General features: G+C 42.4%; 1 protein-coding gene across 1 annotated transcript; it reads left to right on the top strand.

Annotated features, from left to right (window-relative positions):
* The first annotated feature begins 14078 nt into the window (after positions 1–14078).
* Positions 14079–15727, top strand: LOC103409646 (carboxylesterase 15-like). The gene has a single exon (XM_008348456.4). The coding sequence runs from the start codon at positions 14383–14385 to the stop codon at positions 15391–15393; it is 1011 nt and encodes a 336-aa protein (XP_008346678.2). The 5' UTR covers positions 14079–14382; the 3' UTR covers positions 15394–15727.
* The last annotated feature ends 4599 nt before the right edge of the window (positions 15728–20326 follow it).

The raw sequence follows: 20326 nt of genomic DNA on the forward strand, positions 1-20326 counted from the left end.
TCTTTTATTTTTGTTCAGTTTTGGTGAGAGAGAGAATGGTAATTTAATAGAATTTTAGTTTTTTTTTTAATTTTTTTATCATAATAGAATTTTAGTTGACAAACAAAATGCTGTTAATAAGTAGTTTAAGTTATATTTATATGATTTGTCTCGTGAATTATGTTTTTTTTCTTCTTTTTTTCATAGAAGTGTTTACTACCAAAGCGCGCCTTATGTTCTTTTTCTTTTTTGTCATGCCTTGTGATTGTTTTTAGACCGCAAATATCTTCAACAAAATGGAAACCACGTGTTCTTCAGAATTCCAACGTAAAATTGAAATACATTTAGTCTTCCGTTTTCCCCCTCGTACACTTTAACAGTTAATGAAGTAATTGCTTTCATTAATGAAGTTTTAGACTAAAAACCATGGATCGCTGTCACAGCTACCACATCCGTACCATTATTCATGGCTTTTGTCTATCATTATTCATAGTTGTAGCACATGTCCATTTCAATGTGTATATGTATATATATACACATATATATTGCAAATATATGAAACATATACAATATATATATATATATATATCGAAAGGAAAATATAAATATAGGGGGTTCATGCATCATGGGGAATGTTTTCATGCTTTGTGGATGTTTCAAATATCTTACTTTATTTTAAGCATACCTAATTGGCAGAAAACAAATAAAAGCCTTCGAATTTTGTAGAAGAGAGCTTCCTCCTACGATCCTTTAATTCCTTAGCTTTGGACAAGTTTCTTAGCTTTGGACAAGAGTGTATTGATAACGTGTTGTATGCCTATTTAATTGAATCATTTTAAGGGAATAGAGAGGGGGAGGCCAGAGGCATTAAGAGAGAGAACAGAGAGATTTAATTGTGAGGTGTGTGTTGTATCACCTCATTGTGCCTTTATTTATAATAGTATGATAGGTTAAATCTTTACCCTTTTAGGATTACAACTCTAATAAGATATAAACTACTAAAGGAATATTCAAAGATATCCTTAGATACACTAGGATTTACACAATCACATTCCTATTCTAAATATGACTGCAACACTCTTAAGATTTTATTAAATTAATAATAATATCCAAAGAATATTTTTGAAGGATTATTGATTGGATTTGATTTCGTATCCTTGAATAAAATAATCTTGTCTTTATCTCCTGGTTATAGGTAGCAGAGTTTGGAAAAGTTGTAGTCTGTAGCTTAAAGCTTCTTGATGGTTAAACTGCTAGTGAAATAAATATAAGTCTCGCCAATTAACAAAGACATTCTCATTAATAGTGAATAAAATCTACTTATTAGCTCCATGATTTTACAAATTATTTTTTGCTCCACAAACCCCTTATTAACTTATTAAAAATACTACTCTTATCATATATTTGTATTATCTCTTTAATAAACATGAGACTCATATATATTGACAGATCATACTATTATTTGAAAAATAATACAAATAATGATACAAATAGTAAATGTAGCATTCCTTGTTTAACTTATTAAGTGATTTGATGAGTCGACATGCACTATCTTTCTACTCTTCTATAATGGCCAAGTCGACTAAAAAAGAATTGTCCATTGTCGGTTGTCGGTTGTCGGTTACTTGATTTGGAACCTAAACTCTAGTATTTTCTAAGGTCCCAATTCGCCTCAGCTTCCAAATAGAATGGAAGTTTATATGCCTCTACGTGCAGTGGCACCCACGGCTGCTTTCAAAATTTGTGATTTGACCATCAAGTATACTTTGTTACCCATAATTCCTGTGAAAGTATGTTACTAATTTCCAATAGTCAAAAGAAAAACAAAGGACGGTGAAAAGTGGTGTGGAGATCTTGATTCACTTAGTTTTCGGTTTTCATGTCGTGCATGCACTGTTCCATGTCCTACCACGCGCTTCTCAGATTATTTCTACTATAATTATTCATCTCTAATTTTTCTCTTTATTTGTAACCGCAAAAGTGAAACTAAAACTAAAAAGAAAATAATTATCAACGAACTTATTAAGGTTTTTATACGAAAGAGTTCACCCATCACGCGCCTCTAAAAATATAGCAGTCAACTTCAATGGAGTGACTTTGATAGCCATATCTAACAGAACGTTTTCATTCTAGGAGTGTAAATAAAGTTAGGAATCTCACTGACAAAAGTTGAATGAACTAGTCTGAAAGTTGAAATTATTGCCACTTCCTTCTCCTTTTCTTAACATGTCTTAACATGTGAGTGTGAACTCAAAAATAATCAAAAGGCGAAATGTGAATTTTTGGATTAAAAAGATAAAATAACCCTTGACGTACATCGGAATTCCTACACGCGAGCAGTGGACAATTATCCCTTAATCAATTTAAAAGTGCCCAAGCCCTAGCCGAGCCGGCCCGTGTCGCCCAAATCCAACGCGAGCCCAATGCGTTGCCAACCCGAGCCCAAGCCTCGCACCCGCGTGCGCCACAAGCCGAACAGCCTACTTCAGTGGCCCAACATGCTCCCGTGGTTTCCTAAGCAGCCCAAGTCGGCCTAAGATTATCTCAACCATCACGACTTCAAATTTCAGGACCTACGATCGAGCCGGGGGCATTCTTACCACATTTCTTTGCGGATTTGACATTTCCCAACTCAAATCCCGTGCCCAGAGTCTACCACCCTTCCACTGCTCAAGGAGACGCATACCTTCCAAGCTCTTCTAGCCCGAATGGCGAACAACACTTGTCCCAACAAGTTATTGAGTTGACAAGCATCGTAGCACAACAGACGACCTTGGTGAATCAGCTTTTGCAACGCACCAAGATCCAATGTGCCCCAGACGAGGTGTCCTGAAGTAAGACAAGGGCAGACAAGGAACCTCTATAGCAGCGTCTCGACAAACAGCCACGAGCAGAGTATTTTGACAACATACACTCCCGATTGGGCCCTCGAGATAGCGTAGTATCCCGTCTTAGCGCGTGGAGGAGCGTGCACTCTCGACTAGGCCCACGGACGAGTACACACTCACGGTTAAAACCACACTCCAATGATCAACATGAGCAGCCTTCCAGACGAAGCGTTCATTCGCGGTTAGACTCACAAGAAGCATCCTTACATCTTATCGGAGTAAGCAGCACGATAGACGGAGAGAAGTAGTCACTCAATCCGGCTCAAGTTCAACCAGCAACATGCGAAGAAATCCCTCACCTGCTAGGAATTTACCTCATGCACCTCAGCCGCGACATAGACAAGCTGAGCATGTAGAAGAGCAGTCTTGGCCAGCAAGTCAAGACCGGGGCTAGCCGAGGGCTACGTTACCCCAACAAAGGTAAATTCAGGAAGAGGTAGAGAGACTCCTCACCTTTCACAGATGAGATTGAGCAGGCAGAGCCTCCACGCAATTTTAGCATGCCACATTTCACATTTTTCAAAAGAGATAGAGACCCGGAAAAGCACTTGAAGCACTACCAAAACACTATGGTCCTTTATCGGAACAATGATGCCCTTATGTACAAAATATTCGACACCACTTTACAAGGCGAGGCGCAATATTGGTTTTCACCAAGGAATACTCATCATACCGCTTAATCAAGAAAAAGTCTGACCACTTGTTCAACGTAAAGAAGAACCCAAAAGAGTCGCTCCGCGACTACGTGAAGAGGTTCAAAGTAGAAGGCAAAGATTGTCGGATGCGATGACTTGTTAGCAAGTGCAGCCTTCCAAAATTGACTCCCAGCAAACCATTCACTGTTCAGAGAAATGATCATGAAAAAAGATCTAACTCTAGCAGAGTCCTTTGTTTTGGGAGAGAAGCATGCACTTTAGGAAGAGGCTCGACTAGCAGACAAGGCACTTGTTTAGCCTTAAAAAGAATCGGCAGTAGCTCAAATGAAGGAATACGAGAAGTAATCCAGAAAAAACAGACTGGAGACCAAACGTAAGGACCGACCTACAACCAAATAAGGCTTGACGACCAAGAACAACTCTAAGTTCTTAATTTCAATCCACCAAATCCTTCGCAACATCAAGAATGAGCCATGGTTCAAATTGCCAAAACAATCAAAAGGAGATACTTCCAAGTTGGATCACACCAAATATTACGCATTCCATTGAGGTCCCGGTCATACAACCGACGATTGCTACACTTGGAAGAACTACTTAAGAAAAGCTCGTGAAAGAAGGGAAGGTCGACAGATACTTGGAAGCTAGCTGCACAGCCTAGAAGGAATGCAGACGACAACGAGGAGCCACACACCATGACGATTTGAATCAATGATATTTTCACCGAATTCGAGCACTAACAACTCCAAAAAGAGAAAGATCCAGCAAGCTCTACTAGTCTCACAAGTCCAAGCAGTCGACACTCAACCCAGATCCATCATTGGCTTCATCGAGCAAGATGCAGAAGGCGTCGATTTTCCATACGATGACGCATTAGTAGTATCTGTCCAACTATCCCACGCTATAGTTGATAAAATGATGGTTGATAATGGAAGTGCATTCAACCTACTTCAACTTTCAGTCATTCAGAAGATGGGCTTGGAAAGCATAATCATACACTAAGCAAAGGTACTCACTAGATTCAATGGGCACACCTCAACTGCTATCGGCCACATCACACTTGACGTGAAAACACCACCAGTTGTCTCAAATTAGAAGTTCACGATCATAAGCGACACATATCCCTACAATGGGATTTTTGAGAGACCATGGTTGATCAAGTTGGATGCCGTCACTTCCGTCAAGTATCAAAAAATCTGATTTCGCATCTCGAGATGAGGAGTCAAAGAGATCAAGTTTGACCAGGCCACATTTCGACGATGCAATATGAGAGTATTGAAAGAGTCAAATAAGAGAACCTTTACCCTCGTAGAGGCTACTGAGGTCCAAAGGGACGATGAAACTACCAAATAGCAATTACAGCAAGTAGATCGAGAAGATGGTGCCCAAGCAGACATGATAGGATGGAAACCCAAAGAGGATGCTGAAGACATAATTCTTGATCCCCAGCAGCCAGAAAAGATGGCTAGAATTGGCTCACGTCTAAGCCTAGCCAGGAAAGAGGAACTCACGGCTTTCCCTAGGGAAAACCGAGATCTCTTTGCATGGTCATCTTCTGACATGCCCAACATTGATCCCAAGATAGCTTGCCATAAGATGCACGTCGACCCCGCTGCTAAACAAGTGATCCAAAGAAGAAGACATTTCCTACTCGAACAAGTAACGATCAGCAAAGCATAAATTGACAAGCTACTGGAGGCTGGATTCATAGAAGAGGTAGCACACTCAGCATGGTTTGCCAACATTGTGCTAGTGGTGAAGTAAGAGAATGGTAAATTGAGGGTTTGCGTAGACTACACCGACCTCAACAAAGCATGCCAAAAAGATCCTTATTCGGTTTCTCGGATCGATCTATTGGTAGATTCAACTTCCGGGAACCACCTGTTCAACTTTTTGGACGCATACTCCGGCTACAACCAAATAGCCATGTACGAGCTCGACAAGGAGAAAACCGCATTAGTAATTTAGCAAGGCACTACTGTTACAAGGTTATGCCCTTTGGCCTCAAGAACGCAGGAGCCACTAACCAAAGGTTAGTCAACATGATGTTCAAAAAGCAAATTGGGGTAACCATAGAGGTTTATGTCGACGACATCATGGTAAAGGGCAAGCAACGGTTGGACCACATCTGCAACCTAACGGAAACTTTCAACATCCTCAGAAAGTACAAGATGAAGCTCAACCTCACCAAATGCACATTTGGAGTATCTTCAAGTATATTCCTAGGCTACTTAGTAACCCAACAAGGAATTAAAGCACATCCCAAGAAAATCTGAGCAATCCTAAAGATGAAGTCTCCAACTACCTTGAATAAGATCCAAAGCTTAACTGGACAAGCAGCTGCCTTCAACCGTCTTTCTCTCGTGGTTCACCGATCGATGCAAGCCTTTTTTCAAGGCCATCAAGAGGACATAACAAGACAAGTGGGATGAAGAGTGTAAAAGAGCCTTCCAAGACTCGAAGAAGTATCTCACATCACCTCCTTTACTATCCAAGCCGGAAGCAGCGGATGACTTATACATCTACTTATCAATCTCAGAAGTAGCAGTGAGCTCTGCCCTCATACGAGAAAAGTTAGAGGCCCAATTACCAGTATTCTACACTTCTAAAGCTCTTCTCGATGCGGAAACTAGATACCCGAAGATCAAAAAATTGATTTTGGCCTTAGTTGTTGCGGTTCAGAAACTCAGATCATACTTTCAAACTTATACAGTTATCGTCATGACTCAATATCCTCTACGATCAATCCTACATGGTTCGGATGCTTTTCAATGAGTGATGAAGTGGGCATTGGAACTTGGCCAATACGGTTTAGTTTTCCGACCCCACATAGTGATCAAAGCCCAAGCCCTAGTAGACTTTATAGCAGAATTCACACTTAGTCTAGGCGATGTAACAGAGCGGCCCAATGACGCCCTAAAAATAGCCGAGCATACCTTAGCCATGCCTACTCCCACTAATGGAGACTTCTGGCATTTGCATGTCGACAACGCATCTAACTACAATGGCTTAGGAATAGGTTTGGTCTTTGTCACCCCAGACGGTTCAATGCTTGAGCAAGCGATCATTCTAGGCTTCAAAGCATCCAACAACGAAGCAGAGTATGAGGCCCTACTGGCAACCTCCGAATGGAAAAAGACTTGGCAGTGAAGAAGCTCGCAATTCATTCTGATTCCCAGCTAATCACTAGCCAGACTACTGGGGAGTACCTATAGAAGGTACACAAGTAACTTGAGGCATTTCAAACTTACACTCTCACTCAAGTTCCGCGGGCAAACAACACCCACATGGATGTGCTAGCCGACTTAGGCTCCACCTAGACCATCAACTCAAACGCTCGATTCCAATGAAGTACTTAGACATGCCAAGCATAGAAGCGGAGCTAGTAGCTAAAGTGTCACATGTTAGTATAATTCCCAACTGGAAAAGTTATATTATAGACTACCTGGTCAACGGCACACTCCCCACGAAAAAGTTAGAGTCTAGAAAGCTTCAAATAAAGGCAGCACGATACTACATGTGGAACGACATTCTCGTCTGAAGATCCTACACCGGACCACATCTCCGCTGCCTAGCGCCTCCTGATGACTTGAAGGTTCTAAGCTCAATCCGCGAAGACGTTTGTGGAAATCACTCAGGAGGCCGATCCTTAGCATAAAATCTTTTAACGCAAGCTACTACTGGCCTACCATGCACCAAGATGCTAAGAAGTTAGTACAAAAGTGCGACCGCTGCCAACGCTACAAGCTGGTACCAGCACTGCCTATCAGTGAACTACACCTGTAAACGAGTTATTGGCTGTTTATGTAGTAAGCAATCAACCAAATAGGACCAATGCCACCTGCTACTGGGGGCATAGGCATGATGATCATGGCAACCGACTACTTCACCAAATGGGTAGAAGCAGAGCCCATGACGACCACAACTCAGACAGACATAAAGCGCTTCATATGGAGGAACATCATTTGCCAATTTGGCATCCCTCAGTCTATCGTTACCAACAACGGCCAGCAATTCGTAGGCAAAGATTTGGCAAAGTTCTTCCAAAAGTATGGCATCAAGCAACACATGTCCAGGCCGAAATATCCTTAAGGCAATAAGCAGGTCAAGACATCCAACAAGACGATCCTCGACTGCCTCAAGAAATCCCTCATTGACAAGAAGGGAAAATGGCTAGATGAACTTACTGGATGTCTATGGGCATATCGCACCACCAAAAGACGAGCAACCAGTGAAAATTTTTTCTATTTGGCATTTGGTTCGGAAGCAATCATTCATCCCAACATTATCGTTCCAAGCATCATCACTCTACTACCAAGCATTAAGCATAATAGTTTTAAGAAAATCTTTCATCACTGCCCGCATAGAAGGCTCCAAAAAGATGGATCCTATATGGGAAGGTCCGTACATGATCAGCAGAGTAGGCGGCAAGGGTTACACCTTCGCCACCATGAACGACAAAGAGATCGAGAAGCAATTGAATGCCTACAACTTGAGGAAATACCATGTGTGACCTCCCACTATATCAAGACCCGAGAACTCCAGAAGCTCAATGGGTACCACCTTGCAAGCCGATAACTATCTAGTTATTATGCAGTCTTTTACAGCTAAGTCATTCATTCATTTCACTTGTTTTTCAATGAGGAATTCAGAAGTAATTTACAACTTGGCTCGACTACATGTCTACAACAACTTAGCTCTCCTGCATTTCAAAAGAAGATCACACCCTTCTTAGGGACTCACTACAGGAATTGCACCCCCCGAGAAACCAACCATGCTCTCCAATATGAGAGGGTAAACTAATTCCTCGACACCCACATGGATCTACTCTCCAAAGTGAGAGGATAAACTCTACACCCACATGAATATCCAGACATGGATTAGCCGGGCTGCTCTAGTATAACTAGATGCACAATGGTTTATGCATGGATTTCTAGAAGTAGCCACAATGGTCTTTTTCAAGGCTTAGCTAACTGAAGGATTTTAGGTCTCTTGGCCTAATCAACAAGGAACCGAGCCTTAGAGACGGAGGGGGCACATTACTCAGTATGCCCTATGGACGGCTGCCCTAGAAACCTAAAGGTGCTACCGGTGCACTAAGGTAACCTACGGTTTTTAGAAGACTGCTTATAGCTTGCCCTTCAAGCAGTAAAGCCACGCTAGACTTATACAACTGCACATTCTTGTGAAAGGTTAAACAAGCTAGCGTGCATATATGAAGCTTTATCCACTATTGACATGCTACGTAGTCGATAAGCTTCATCACTACCAAGCGTTGAACAACTTACACCAAGTCCATCATCACTCTACTACCAAGCATTAAGCATAATAGTTTTAAGAAAATCTTTCATCACTGCCCGCATAGAAGGCTCCAAAAAGATGGATCCCATATGGGAAGGTCCGTACATGATAAGCAGAGTAGGCGGCAAGGGTTACACATTCGCCACCATGAACGACAAAGAGATCGAGAAGCAATTGAATGCCTACAACTTGAGAAAATACCATGTGTGACCTCCCACTATATCAAGACCCAAGAACTCCAGCAGCTCAATGGGTACCACCTTGCAAGCCGATGACTATCTAGTTATTATGCAGTCTTTTACAGCTAAGTCATTCATTCATTTCACTTGTTTTTCAATGAGGAATTCAGAAGTAATTTACAACTTGGCTAGACTACATGTCTACAACAACTTAGCTCTCCTGCATTTCAAAAGAAGATCACACCCTTCTTAGGGACTCACTACAGGAATTGCACCCCCCGAGAAACCAACCATGCTCTCCAATATGAGAGGGTAAACTAATTCCCCGACACCCACATGGATCTACTCTCCAAAGTGAGAGGATAAACTCTACACTCACATGAATATCCAGACATGGATGAGCCGGGCTGCTCTAGTATAACTAGATGCACAATGGTTTATGCATGGATTTCTAGAAGTAGCCACAATGGTCTTTTTCAAGGCTTAGCTAACTGAAGGATTTTGGGTCTCTTGGCCTAATCAACAAGGAACCGAGCCTTAGAGACGGAAGGGGCACATTACTCAGTATGCCCTATGGACGGCTGCCCTAAAAACCTAAAGGTGCTACCGGTGCACTAAGGTAACCTACGGTTTTCAGAAGACTGCTTATAGCTTGCCCTTCAAGCAGTAAAGCCACGCTAGACTTATACAACTGCACATTCTTGTGAAAGGTTAAACAAGCTAGCGTGCATATACGAAGCTTTATCCACTATCGACATGCTATGTAGTCGATAAGCTTCATCACTACCAAGCGTTGAACAACTTACACCAAGTCCTAAAGTGTTATGATACTTGCTACGCAACCTACAAAATTGGAGAAAGCCAAGGTTAACAACCGAGTGTTTACGCGGACTTGTTTGCTTTTGTAAGTAAGACATCCGACTGCCAACCCTATGGCTAACAACTTTGCAAAGTTCTACACCAACATTTACGACTACATAGGCTATACGGGCTTGTTTGCTTATAGAAAAGTAACACGCCTGCTACTGGTCTATAAAGTCTAAAGGTTAGGGCATGAACAAAATAAGCGAAGATGGAGAAAATTGAAGGAAATAAGTTTATTGAATTTTCTAGCAAAAATGATAAACAACTAGCAAAAACCGAATGAATTCAAGCAAAAGCAACAAGGAAAATAAAGAAAATCCTAGAATACTACTCTTCCGCAGCTTAGACATCCCAAGACTACTCGGTCGCCACACCTTCAGCAACAGCAATGCTTTTAGCAACGGTACCATCCAGCGCTTCACCCCCAGCTGCCCCAGCCTGGGCACCATTTTCTCCGACCACTTCACCAATAAAAGACTCAAAAGTAAAGGCGAGTAAGCCTTCTAGAGAAATAGAGAAGGTCTCGAAGTCTTTGCCAGAAACCTCAAAGTTAAATGGCCGCCCAAATAGATGATCTACATAACCCAGCTTGTAGAAGTCAGCTTGACTCTGAGTAAGCGAAGCCTCGAACCCAGCCTCGAACCCTTCAACTGCTCATTCTCAGACAAGCATGAACCCATTCTAGCTCATCCACTTCTTTCTTCAGATTGTAGTTGATCTTCAAAACACCTTAGAGTTCCAACACTTGAGGCTCAAGCCTATCAATAACCTTCTTGAAGTGGATCACTTGGTTGTAAGCAGCGATCAGTTCTTCATCCTTTGCATAAGTAGCAGAACGGAATTTAGAGATGGCATGATCAAGATCTTGAATTTGAGGTATGTAACGCTCGATCTCCTTCTCTGCACTTTCATATTTCACTTGGATCACGTCAAGCCTAGTCTTCAAATCCATGATCTCTTGGCGAGCAGTCTCAAGTTGCAGAGAAGTGGGGGCAGAGATATTGAACCCTTTCAAAGCAGCAAGCTCAGATTCCAATTTCTTGACTTTCTCAGCCGAATAGTAAGCTACGGCTGCCACAGTTCTTGCCACCTCCTTGGAAGCCTTAATATCCTCTTGATCAATAAGCATAGACTTAGCTGCCATAATCGCCATTTTCTGCATCATGGCCAGCAGGGCAGTCCTTCTATACTCAGTCATATGCTTTGCAAAGGACCTTGGGCCAACAACCCCTTTGGCGCCATCAACAAACTTGGCACATACATCCATGTCCTCAAGTGGATCTGGTTTCAAAAGCGTACAAATCTTAGCAATTTCCCTAGAAACAGACTTGGTAGATTTATCACGACTGCCTGCATGAGCAGTCTCATTCTTCTCAACAGACGAGTTGATTTCAGCAGCAGATAGAACGGGTTTTGGTGCCACTTTAGCAGGCAGGGGAATCTTGTCACCCTTCATAGTAGTAAGCCTCTCCAAATGTGAGCCAGACTTAGCCTTAGAATGACGCTTTGGCATAAACTTCGACATCAGAGGCACATAAGAACTTCTACGATGGGCAATCCTATCAGCAATTGAACTAGTAGCCTTCGAAATGGCAGGCGCCATCGGCATAGATCTAGCAGCCTCTTCTTTCTCGCCCTTGGAGGAAGTCAAGTCAATCACAAGCTTGGGAGCAGCCGGTGAACCCTCGTGAGCAGCAAAAGAAGTCTTCGGCTTCTTCTCAACATGTGTATCTTGAGCAATCGGTGAACCCCCACGAGCAGCGGAAGAAGTCTTTGGCTTCTTCTAAGAAAACATCTCTTGAGCAAGCAGGGAGGGCCTCTTCGTCTCACCTTCATTTGTAGCAGGTTCCACCATAGTGATAGGATGAGCCAACACCTCAGCCTTGATTCATTTTATCTCTTATCTAGGGGGCAACCCACTTTTTTCCCTACGAAGAGGACTAAGCAGCCAACGCCATTCATGGTACTCAGAAGGGATACCCAGAGCAACATGCACTTTCTTCATGTCTGGAGAAGTCTTAGAAGTTGAGCTAAACTTCGAATCTACAAAAGCAGTGGGAGACAATGAGAAAATTAAAAAGCAACTTAGCACAAATACAAAGTAGCAAAGAGATTAAGCAGCTTACTTACTGGATATGAAACCGTTGGAACATGCATGTCAGGGGAAGAATCAGACTCCCATTCTCTACTTATCTCCAGAGTCTCATTGGCCCAGTCATGATCTCCCTTGCTTGAATTATCAAAAAGCCTATGGTGAGATCGTAGCTGCCCAACTCCCTCGATGTGGCCTATGTCAAAGAAGTACCAAAGTTTGTTGATGGTTAGATCTAAGTCAAAGAATTGGCTTAGATTGTGGAATCCCACCATCACACGGACCGCATTTGGAGAACATTGGGCGGGGGCACATCTCATGGAGCAGAGCACTTCTTGGAAAAAATGCGGCATAGGAAAAGTAAACCCCAACACAAAATAGTAGAGGTGGAACTTGATGGCTGTTTGAGCCTCATCACATGATTCACGGCTGTTACCATCCTTAACACGCTTTACACGCACTCCCGACAGAATGGCGTGCCAATATGCCTCGAGGAAACCTCTAAACAAGTCATCGGAGCTAATTTTGAAGTGAGCAGCCTTGAAGTAACCAACCTTGCTCAAAGACCCGCCTTGACGATACAAGGACGACACACCATCATCATTCTTATGGCTCGAGGAAAACATGCTTGAAAATTTTCCAAAAGGATACAAGAGGGATCCGTTAGAGGGCTGCCCCCCAAAAAAAAATGACACAACACAGCTGGCCTCTCAACCCAAAAGAGGTTCTCCGCCTCTCTCTCTCTCTCTCTTTTCTCCCTCAGGCACGGGCCCGAGCCCATCCTTTTCAGAAAAAAAAAAAAAAAAGCAAAGCAGGGAGCCTAGGCAGCGCTGGCTCCCCATCCTTCCTCACTACTCAATCCAACCAACAGGAGGCTAACGCCTCCGCGCCTTCTCTCTCCTCACAGCCCAGGCACAGAGGCCCAAACCACAGCACAACCCACGGCCCGAGCCTAGCCGAGCCACCATGCAACATCCCACGACCAACGACAACAGTACCATGGCTTCTCCAAGTTTTTTTTCAAGCCACCTTGACCCTCATCGAGCCAATTTCAAGCCTTGAGGCTTCTAAGAAATTAAGAAGACAAGGAAAATTAAATTTTTCTTACCTAGAAGTGGCATGAAGATGAAGCAAGCAACGAAAGATGATCCTTTGCACGGGCATGATTTAGAAGATTGCTAGAGGAGGGGGAGCAAATATCATCTAAGCTTTCTCTCTCTTGTAGGGTAGAATAAATCGCTCTACAAAGTTGATTTAATAACCCACTTAAGGTGGACTTAAATAGGCTTTGAGAGAAATTTATTTCCCTTTCCTAGAAGGATCTAATTTCCTATTAAAGAGGGAATCTACATCAAAATAAGAAACAATCCTATGTTTCCCAAAGCAAGAAAATATCTACACATGTTGCCCTTTTCTACAAGCAGCCCAACAGGTGTGGGGGCATTTGTGGAGCCAAAAATAATCAAGAGGTGAAACGTGGAATTTTGGGTAAAAAATAAAAAATTACCCCCGAGGCACACCGGAATTCCTACGCGTGAGCAGTGGACAATCATCCCTCAATCAAGTCAAAAGTGCCCAAATAGGTATTTATTTATAACATATTTCATCCATCCCTCATCATATATTCTCCACAAGGTAACCCCTATATCATTCATTTTTTATTATATTAATTATTCAATTAATTAATTTGCAAATTAAACACAAATCATGAACTTCACCCACAAAACCATCCAAGTGGCCGGTCCATCTCCTCCCAAGGTGGCCGGCCACACCCCTATATAAATACCCCCATTCTCTCCAAAACTCAATTCCAATTTCCTTACTGAATTCTCTAAATTCTCCAAACACTTTTCCCTCAAAATTCTAACTTTGGCATCAGAGGTTCTTTGGCAACAGCCCCCCTCCATTCATCGTGGGCACTTGATGCTCTTGGCCTTGACCTAAGGTGTTATTTATTTTGTAGGTGCAATTTTATCCAAGAATAAGGAAGAATAAATTTGCATCCATAGTGAGTAAAATGGTGTCTGCAAAAAACAATATCAATTGGTGTACTTTTTATGTAATGTGACATGAATGATAAGACGTCACACTTACAAAACACGCCACATAGTATGTTGAAAAAGTTTAATGATAATCTTCTTTATTGATTCGTGAGAGATTTAACATTTGAATATTCTAAATGTATGTTGAATACTTATTTTATTTTTTCATCCTAAGTAAAACTATATTGTTGTATAATCTTTAAAAAAAATTATGGTCAACTAATTAATAATACAATTGAGTTTAGAAGCATCCTTATCGTTTGGGGTTACACCTATGACATATCTCTATATAAACTGGTCCCTTAATCCAAGCTCTCTCATATTCCAATTTCCAACCTTTCTACTTCTTGAGTAAATTAAACTAGTTGCCATATTACCATCACCATGGTCAGCGAAAAAAAAAGGCCAGTCGAGGAGGTGTCTGGTTGGCTAAGAGTCTTTGATGATGGCTCTGTCGACCGGAGGTGGACTGGACCTCCTGAGGTTCAGTTCATGGTGGAGCCTGTGGAAGCCCACGATGAATTTATCGACGGAGTTTCCACAAAAGATGTGGTTGCCGACAAATCATCTGGCCATCGTGTCCGAATATATTTACCAGAGCGAAAGCCGGAAAATAATGACACCAAGCTACCAATAATCCTCCATTTCCACGGAGGTGGCTTTTGCATAAGTCAAGCTGATTGGTACATGTACTACCAAATATACACTAAACTATCTCGCTCCACGAATGCCATTGTAATCTCTGTCTATCAGAGGCTCGCACCGGAGCACCGTCTCCCGGCTGCAATCGAGGACGGCTATTCCGCTCTCCTTTGGCTCCGGTCATTGGCTCAAGGCGAGCAAAACGAGCCACTCCTCAGCCATGCAGACTATAACCGTGTGTTTCTTATTGGAGATAGCTCCGGAGGGAACATAGTCCACCATGTGGCGGCTCAATCAGGGACTGCGGATTTGAGTCCCTTAAGACTTGCCGGCGCGATTCCAATCCACCCCGGTTTCGTTCGAGCGGAGCGGAGTAAGTCGCAGTTGGAGCAGCCTCAGTCACCTTTCCTTACCCTAGATATGGTGGACAAGTTCTTAGGGTTAGCCCTTCCAGTGGGGTCCACCAAGGACCATCCCATAACTTGTCCGATAGGTCCCGAGGCCCAACCGTTGGGTAATCTGAAGCTTCCGCCGTTCCTTCTCTGCATTGCTTCCAGGGACTTGATCATAGACACGCAAATGGAGTACTTTGAGGCCATGAAGAAGGCCAACAAGGATGTGGAGCTTCTAATCAACGAGGGGGTGACTCATAGCTTTTATCTGAACAAGATTGCTGTCGACACGGACCCGGAAACTGACGCCGAAACTGAGCGTCTGATTGCAGGGATCAAACAGTTTATCAAGAACCACTAAGATTGAAGGCGTCGCCCTTCTCAGTTTTTATATAATTATGGGTGTTGGTAACGATTTTTTTTTTTTGGTTTGTTTGTTCTTCCGGTTAATGCTGCCAAATATGTTTTTCAGATCCGCATACAGTAGTGGGGGATCGCATGGATAAGATGAGATGAGATATTGTTGGAACATTATTGGCTTCCAAACTTTAGTTTTTCTGTTCTTGTTTTTTTTTTTATTGTAGTGTTTAATACCCCAAAGCGTGTCTTATGTTCTTTTTCTTTTTTGTTATGCCTTGTGATTGTTTTCAGACTGCGAATATCTTTAACAAAATTACCTATGTGTTCATGATTCTCACGTTTGTGTTGGAATGGCTATATTTTAATAAACTGAAAATGACTTTAGCCCCTGAAACTCAAGTTTCTTTACATAAAACCCGACATATTCTTTTTACCTGAATAAAACCCAATGACTAGTCTCCACATAAGCAAATTCATTAATTCTATTTGCCTTTACACATTTTGCATTTTTTAGATGCCTAAAACACCCCTAATTACAGTTTTAATGTATACATTAAATTCTATGCATATTTGAAGGGAGGGATTAATGAAAAAAAATGCATTAATGTTTAAAATCATTGCATATTAATATATCATAACAAATTGTATGTTAATGCTTATGAAAAAAAAAAACACTAATGTTATACTTTCCTTAAGATTTCGTAATTGTTTTTCCAATTTGCATAAAATTTGACAATTTTAATTTAATATTGTCATTTTCTTACTCAAATGAAAATTTGAAAGGGCACTATAAAATTTGTCCAGTAATAATTGTAAACACGGAAATTCCTGCGGTGAATGAGACAAGAACACGTGTACAAAATAATATTTGTATTAATGATTTAGGGGTTACAATCTCTTCTACGAATTTGGCCTCTGATTCTATCTTTGAAACGCGTAGATGTAGTGTTGCTGATCCAGGGGCCGTCGAGGCTTGATCTTGGACGAACAGTTGATGAGTGATGAACACCTTCTTCAAGGGCCGTCGGGGCTTGATCTTGAATGGGTGGAAGTTCTTCAAGGGGCGTTGGGGCTTGATCTTGAAGGAGGATTTCACGAAGAACGAAGAGGGCTTTCTTGATCCTTCGGGATTTGCTTGAGAGCTTCCAAGTTTCGAGGCTTCAAGGCTTTGGTGTGGTGTGACTTCTCTTCCAATTTGGGAGTAGAGAAAGTGTATGTAAAAATCCTCCCTTGATTCTTTGATGGAGGAGCCTATTTATAGGCTTTGGGAATGAACCACCACCATCCATTTGTTTTGGTGGATGTTGTAGGTGAATTGGTGGATTCTTGTAGGTGAATTTGGGTGGAGGTTGTAGGTGAATTTGGATGGATTGTTGTAGGTGAATTTGGGTGGATTGTTGTAGGTGAATTTGGGTGGAGGTTGTAGGTGAATTTGGATGGATTGTTGTAGGTGAATTTGGGTGGATTGTTGTAGGTGAATTTGGGTGTATGTTGTAGGTGAATTTGGATGGATTGTTGTAGGTGAATTTGGATGGATTGTTGTAGGTGAATTTGGGTGTATGTTGTAGTTTTAATGCAATGGTCAACATTTATTTCACTAAAATTTCAATGTTTACAAATGTAATTTTAATGCGATGGCTAACATTTATTTCAACAAAATTTCAATGTCTACAAATGCCCCCACTTCAAGGCGCATAGTATACATGTGCTTGTCACGTGTAGAAGATGCGTTTTGAAGTCCCTTAATGTAGATGTCGATCCAAGGGCCGTTGAGGCTTGATCTTGAACTGGTCTGGGAGTTTCTTCAAGTGCCGTTAAAGCTTGTTCTTGAATTTTGTTTGAAATTTTTTTTTTTCAAGGGCCGTTGAGGCTTGATCTTGGATGAAATTGGACCACAAGGAGCTTCACGTAGTAGACGATCCTTGGCTTTGATAATGGATGAATCAGCACGTATTTTGTTGTGCTTGTTGACTTTCCACAGCTTTGATCTTGAACTAGGCTGGAGGAGTTTTCTGGTTTCCTCCAAAGGACTTTCCACAGACTTAATCTTGAACTAGATTTGACTCAAGGGTGGTGGACACTTGATCTTGAGTCAGGGTCGTTGGGGCTTGATTTCGAACTTAAACATGACCACGAGCAGTTTCAGGACATGCATGCTTTGAAAGATCAAGGAAGTTCGCAGCATTTTCATATGAACCCTGAGCAGTTTGGTCAACAGTATGATCTTCAAGATTGATGGGCTCTTCTTCCAGTTGGTGACTTGATCTTTAAGGATTATCGAGGCTTTGCTATTCGGTGACGGTGCCAGCGAAGGGTTGTTAAAGCTTCTCGAGCCTTTTGGTTAGAGCAACGCTGTCCAGCTTGGATCTTTACTTGAACTCCTCCGTCTGGATTGTGTGGTTATGCAGGGAAGGGCTTCGTGCTTCATGATTTGTTCCAGCTCGTTGTATTGCATTCTTCTCTGCTTGTTTCTTTTGCATAGCTAAAGCGGTGTGCAACCTTTTGCCTTTAAATGGTTCTTCGGAGCACCATCTCTCAGCGACTCACCCATGCTTGGCAGCTTCAGTGCAAAGCGCCGATGTTAACAGATCCACACTCCTGAAGCATTTGCTGAGGGAATTCGAGACATATCAGCAGTTGAAGATGAGCACTCGAGAGCAACGCTAGGTAAGTAACTAGGCAAAGGTTCCGGGCAATCAGTTCCTGGTCGGACATTTAATTTCAGGTTCCGACTGATTGCTTCCTTTCTCCTTGTTCAGCAGGCAAGAGCAAGGGCAAAGGAGAAGATGGGGGAAGAGCATGATATGAGATACCTTTGCTTTCGACCCCAGTGATATGAGATACTTTTGCTTTTGAAGAAGTAGCGGACGATCAACACATGCATTCGTCGTGCTTGCCTCCATATGCTTCGATGCATCATCTTCATCTGCATCATCTTCACCTGCATCATCTGTTTTCCAGGCAGACGTGGTAGACGAAGAGGAAGCAAAAGATGTTGAGGATGAGTATTCGAAAGCACGGCTAGGTGAGCAATCAGGCAAGGTTCCAAGCAGTCGGTTCCTTACCAGGAGCTTGAGTGGAGGTTCCGACATATTGCTTTCTTTATCCTTGTCTTCGCAGTGAAGAGGGAGGACAAAGAAAATGATAGGGAGAAAGCATGCTATGAGATACTTTTGCTCTCAACCCCAGTGATATGAGATACCTTTACTCTGGTGTGGCTTGGTTGAAGAGGCGCTTCCAGGGAGGAAGAAAACTGAGTTTTGGTTGCAGATGCCCTCGGCGAGGAAGAAAGGTCAGGCTGGATGTGTTTTCAGGGAGGAAGAAAACTGAGCTTTGGTTGCAGATGTCTTCGGCAAGGAAGAAAGGTCAGGCTGGATGTGTTTTCAGGGAGGAAGAAAACTGAGTTTTGGTTGCAGATGCCTTCGGCAAGGGAGATGGGTCAGGCTGGATGTGTGTCTTGCTATAGGATGGAGGTCGAATTATATGGTGAGCTCTCAACATCAAGTGGCAGGGTGAGCGTGGCCTTGTCACCCACGCTTGTCGGCAGAAGTGCGGTAGTTGGCATAATGAACCTCACGCGTTTTCAACTTTTTCAGTGATATCTGACAAAGTTGCACGTGATAGCCGAAAGCTGAGATTGTGTCTGAAAAGTGTCGACGGACTTTACGCAGGAAAATCCGGGTTTTGAAATTCGGAGAGTGGTGTCTCTTCAATTTATGAACGAATGGTTGTGCTGCCTCTCATTTTAAAGAGGTGTCAATTGTATTCAACACGCACAATTTGAAGATTGCCTGCCCGTGAAAAATTATCTCTGCTACTCTTTGCTTCATCCAACCTTTTTCTTTTAGTATTTTTTGAAAATGGCTTCCCCTTTTAACATTTGCTTAGATTTGAGTCTTAGCAGTGACACAGGTGCACCGCGTCAGGGTGATGTATGGCGCCCGTCTTTTTTTTCTTCTAATGGCCCTCTTACAGTTGAGGACTCTGTGATGAGGGATGCAACCATGGCTACGGTTGTAGCTAGAAACCTCATCACTCCTAAAGATAATAGGATACTTTCACGACGGTCCGATGAGTTAGCTGTTCAAGAGTCCCAGGCTCTCAGTGTCCAGTGTGCGAACTCTGTTTCCAACATGGGCCAACGCTTACTTGCTCGAACTCGCCAGGTTGAATCATTGACAGCCGAGGTGGCGGCTCTTAGTCAAGAGATTAGGCAGCTCAAGCGTGAGAATAGAGAGTTGCATGTGCTTGCAAATAGTTATTCGACGAGCATGAAGAGGAAGCTTGATCAGCTGATGGACTCCGAAGGTCAAATTCAAAGTGACCATCGGAAGTTTGTGGATGTATTCCAGAGGCACTTTTTGCCTTCGTCATCTGGAATTCGACCAAGTATTGAGGCTCCGAATAAGCTATCTTCAGTGCCTCCCTCCTTTAGGGTTCCACCGAGTACCAAGGCTCCAAGTACCGAGGCTTCACACAAGTGACATTCGTGAAGGCTCCTTTTTTTTTTTTTTTTTTTTTTTTGTGTAATTTCTCGGAGATATTAATGGACATGTCTTATTTTATTCAGTATGTTGTGTTGAAACGCAAATAAAACGCATATCTGACTAAGATGCATTACTTCCCCATGCACCCACCTCCTTTTAGATGGTGACTAGTGCACCCATTTCTTTTTAGATGGTGACTGGAAGCATCATTTTGTCATCACCACCCATTTCCTTTTCCATTATTGACTTGCGAATAGTAATACACACTCGTGAGTGGCTTGACGATAGCACAGTTGGTTTTTTTTTGGTGGCCTTCCTCACTGCATTGTGTTCTTCTCGCATGCGGACCATCTTTTCACTTGCACAATCACCTTATCACAATCTTCATTGCATGCGGATTGCTTTTTACACAGTCACTGCATCGCATGCGGATCACTGTTTGCACAG

This window comes from Malus domestica, chromosome 02, assembly GCF_042453785.1.
Source record: "Malus domestica chromosome 02, GDT2T_hap1".
Taxonomy (NCBI): domain Eukaryota; kingdom Viridiplantae; phylum Streptophyta; class Magnoliopsida; order Rosales; family Rosaceae; genus Malus; species Malus domestica.

What these genes read in the sequence shown, in the direction of transcription:
- LOC103409646 (XM_008348456.4), top strand. Translation starts at nt 14,383, where the DNA reads ATGGTCAGCGAAAAAAAAAGGCCAGTCGAGGAGGTGTCTGGTTGGCTA.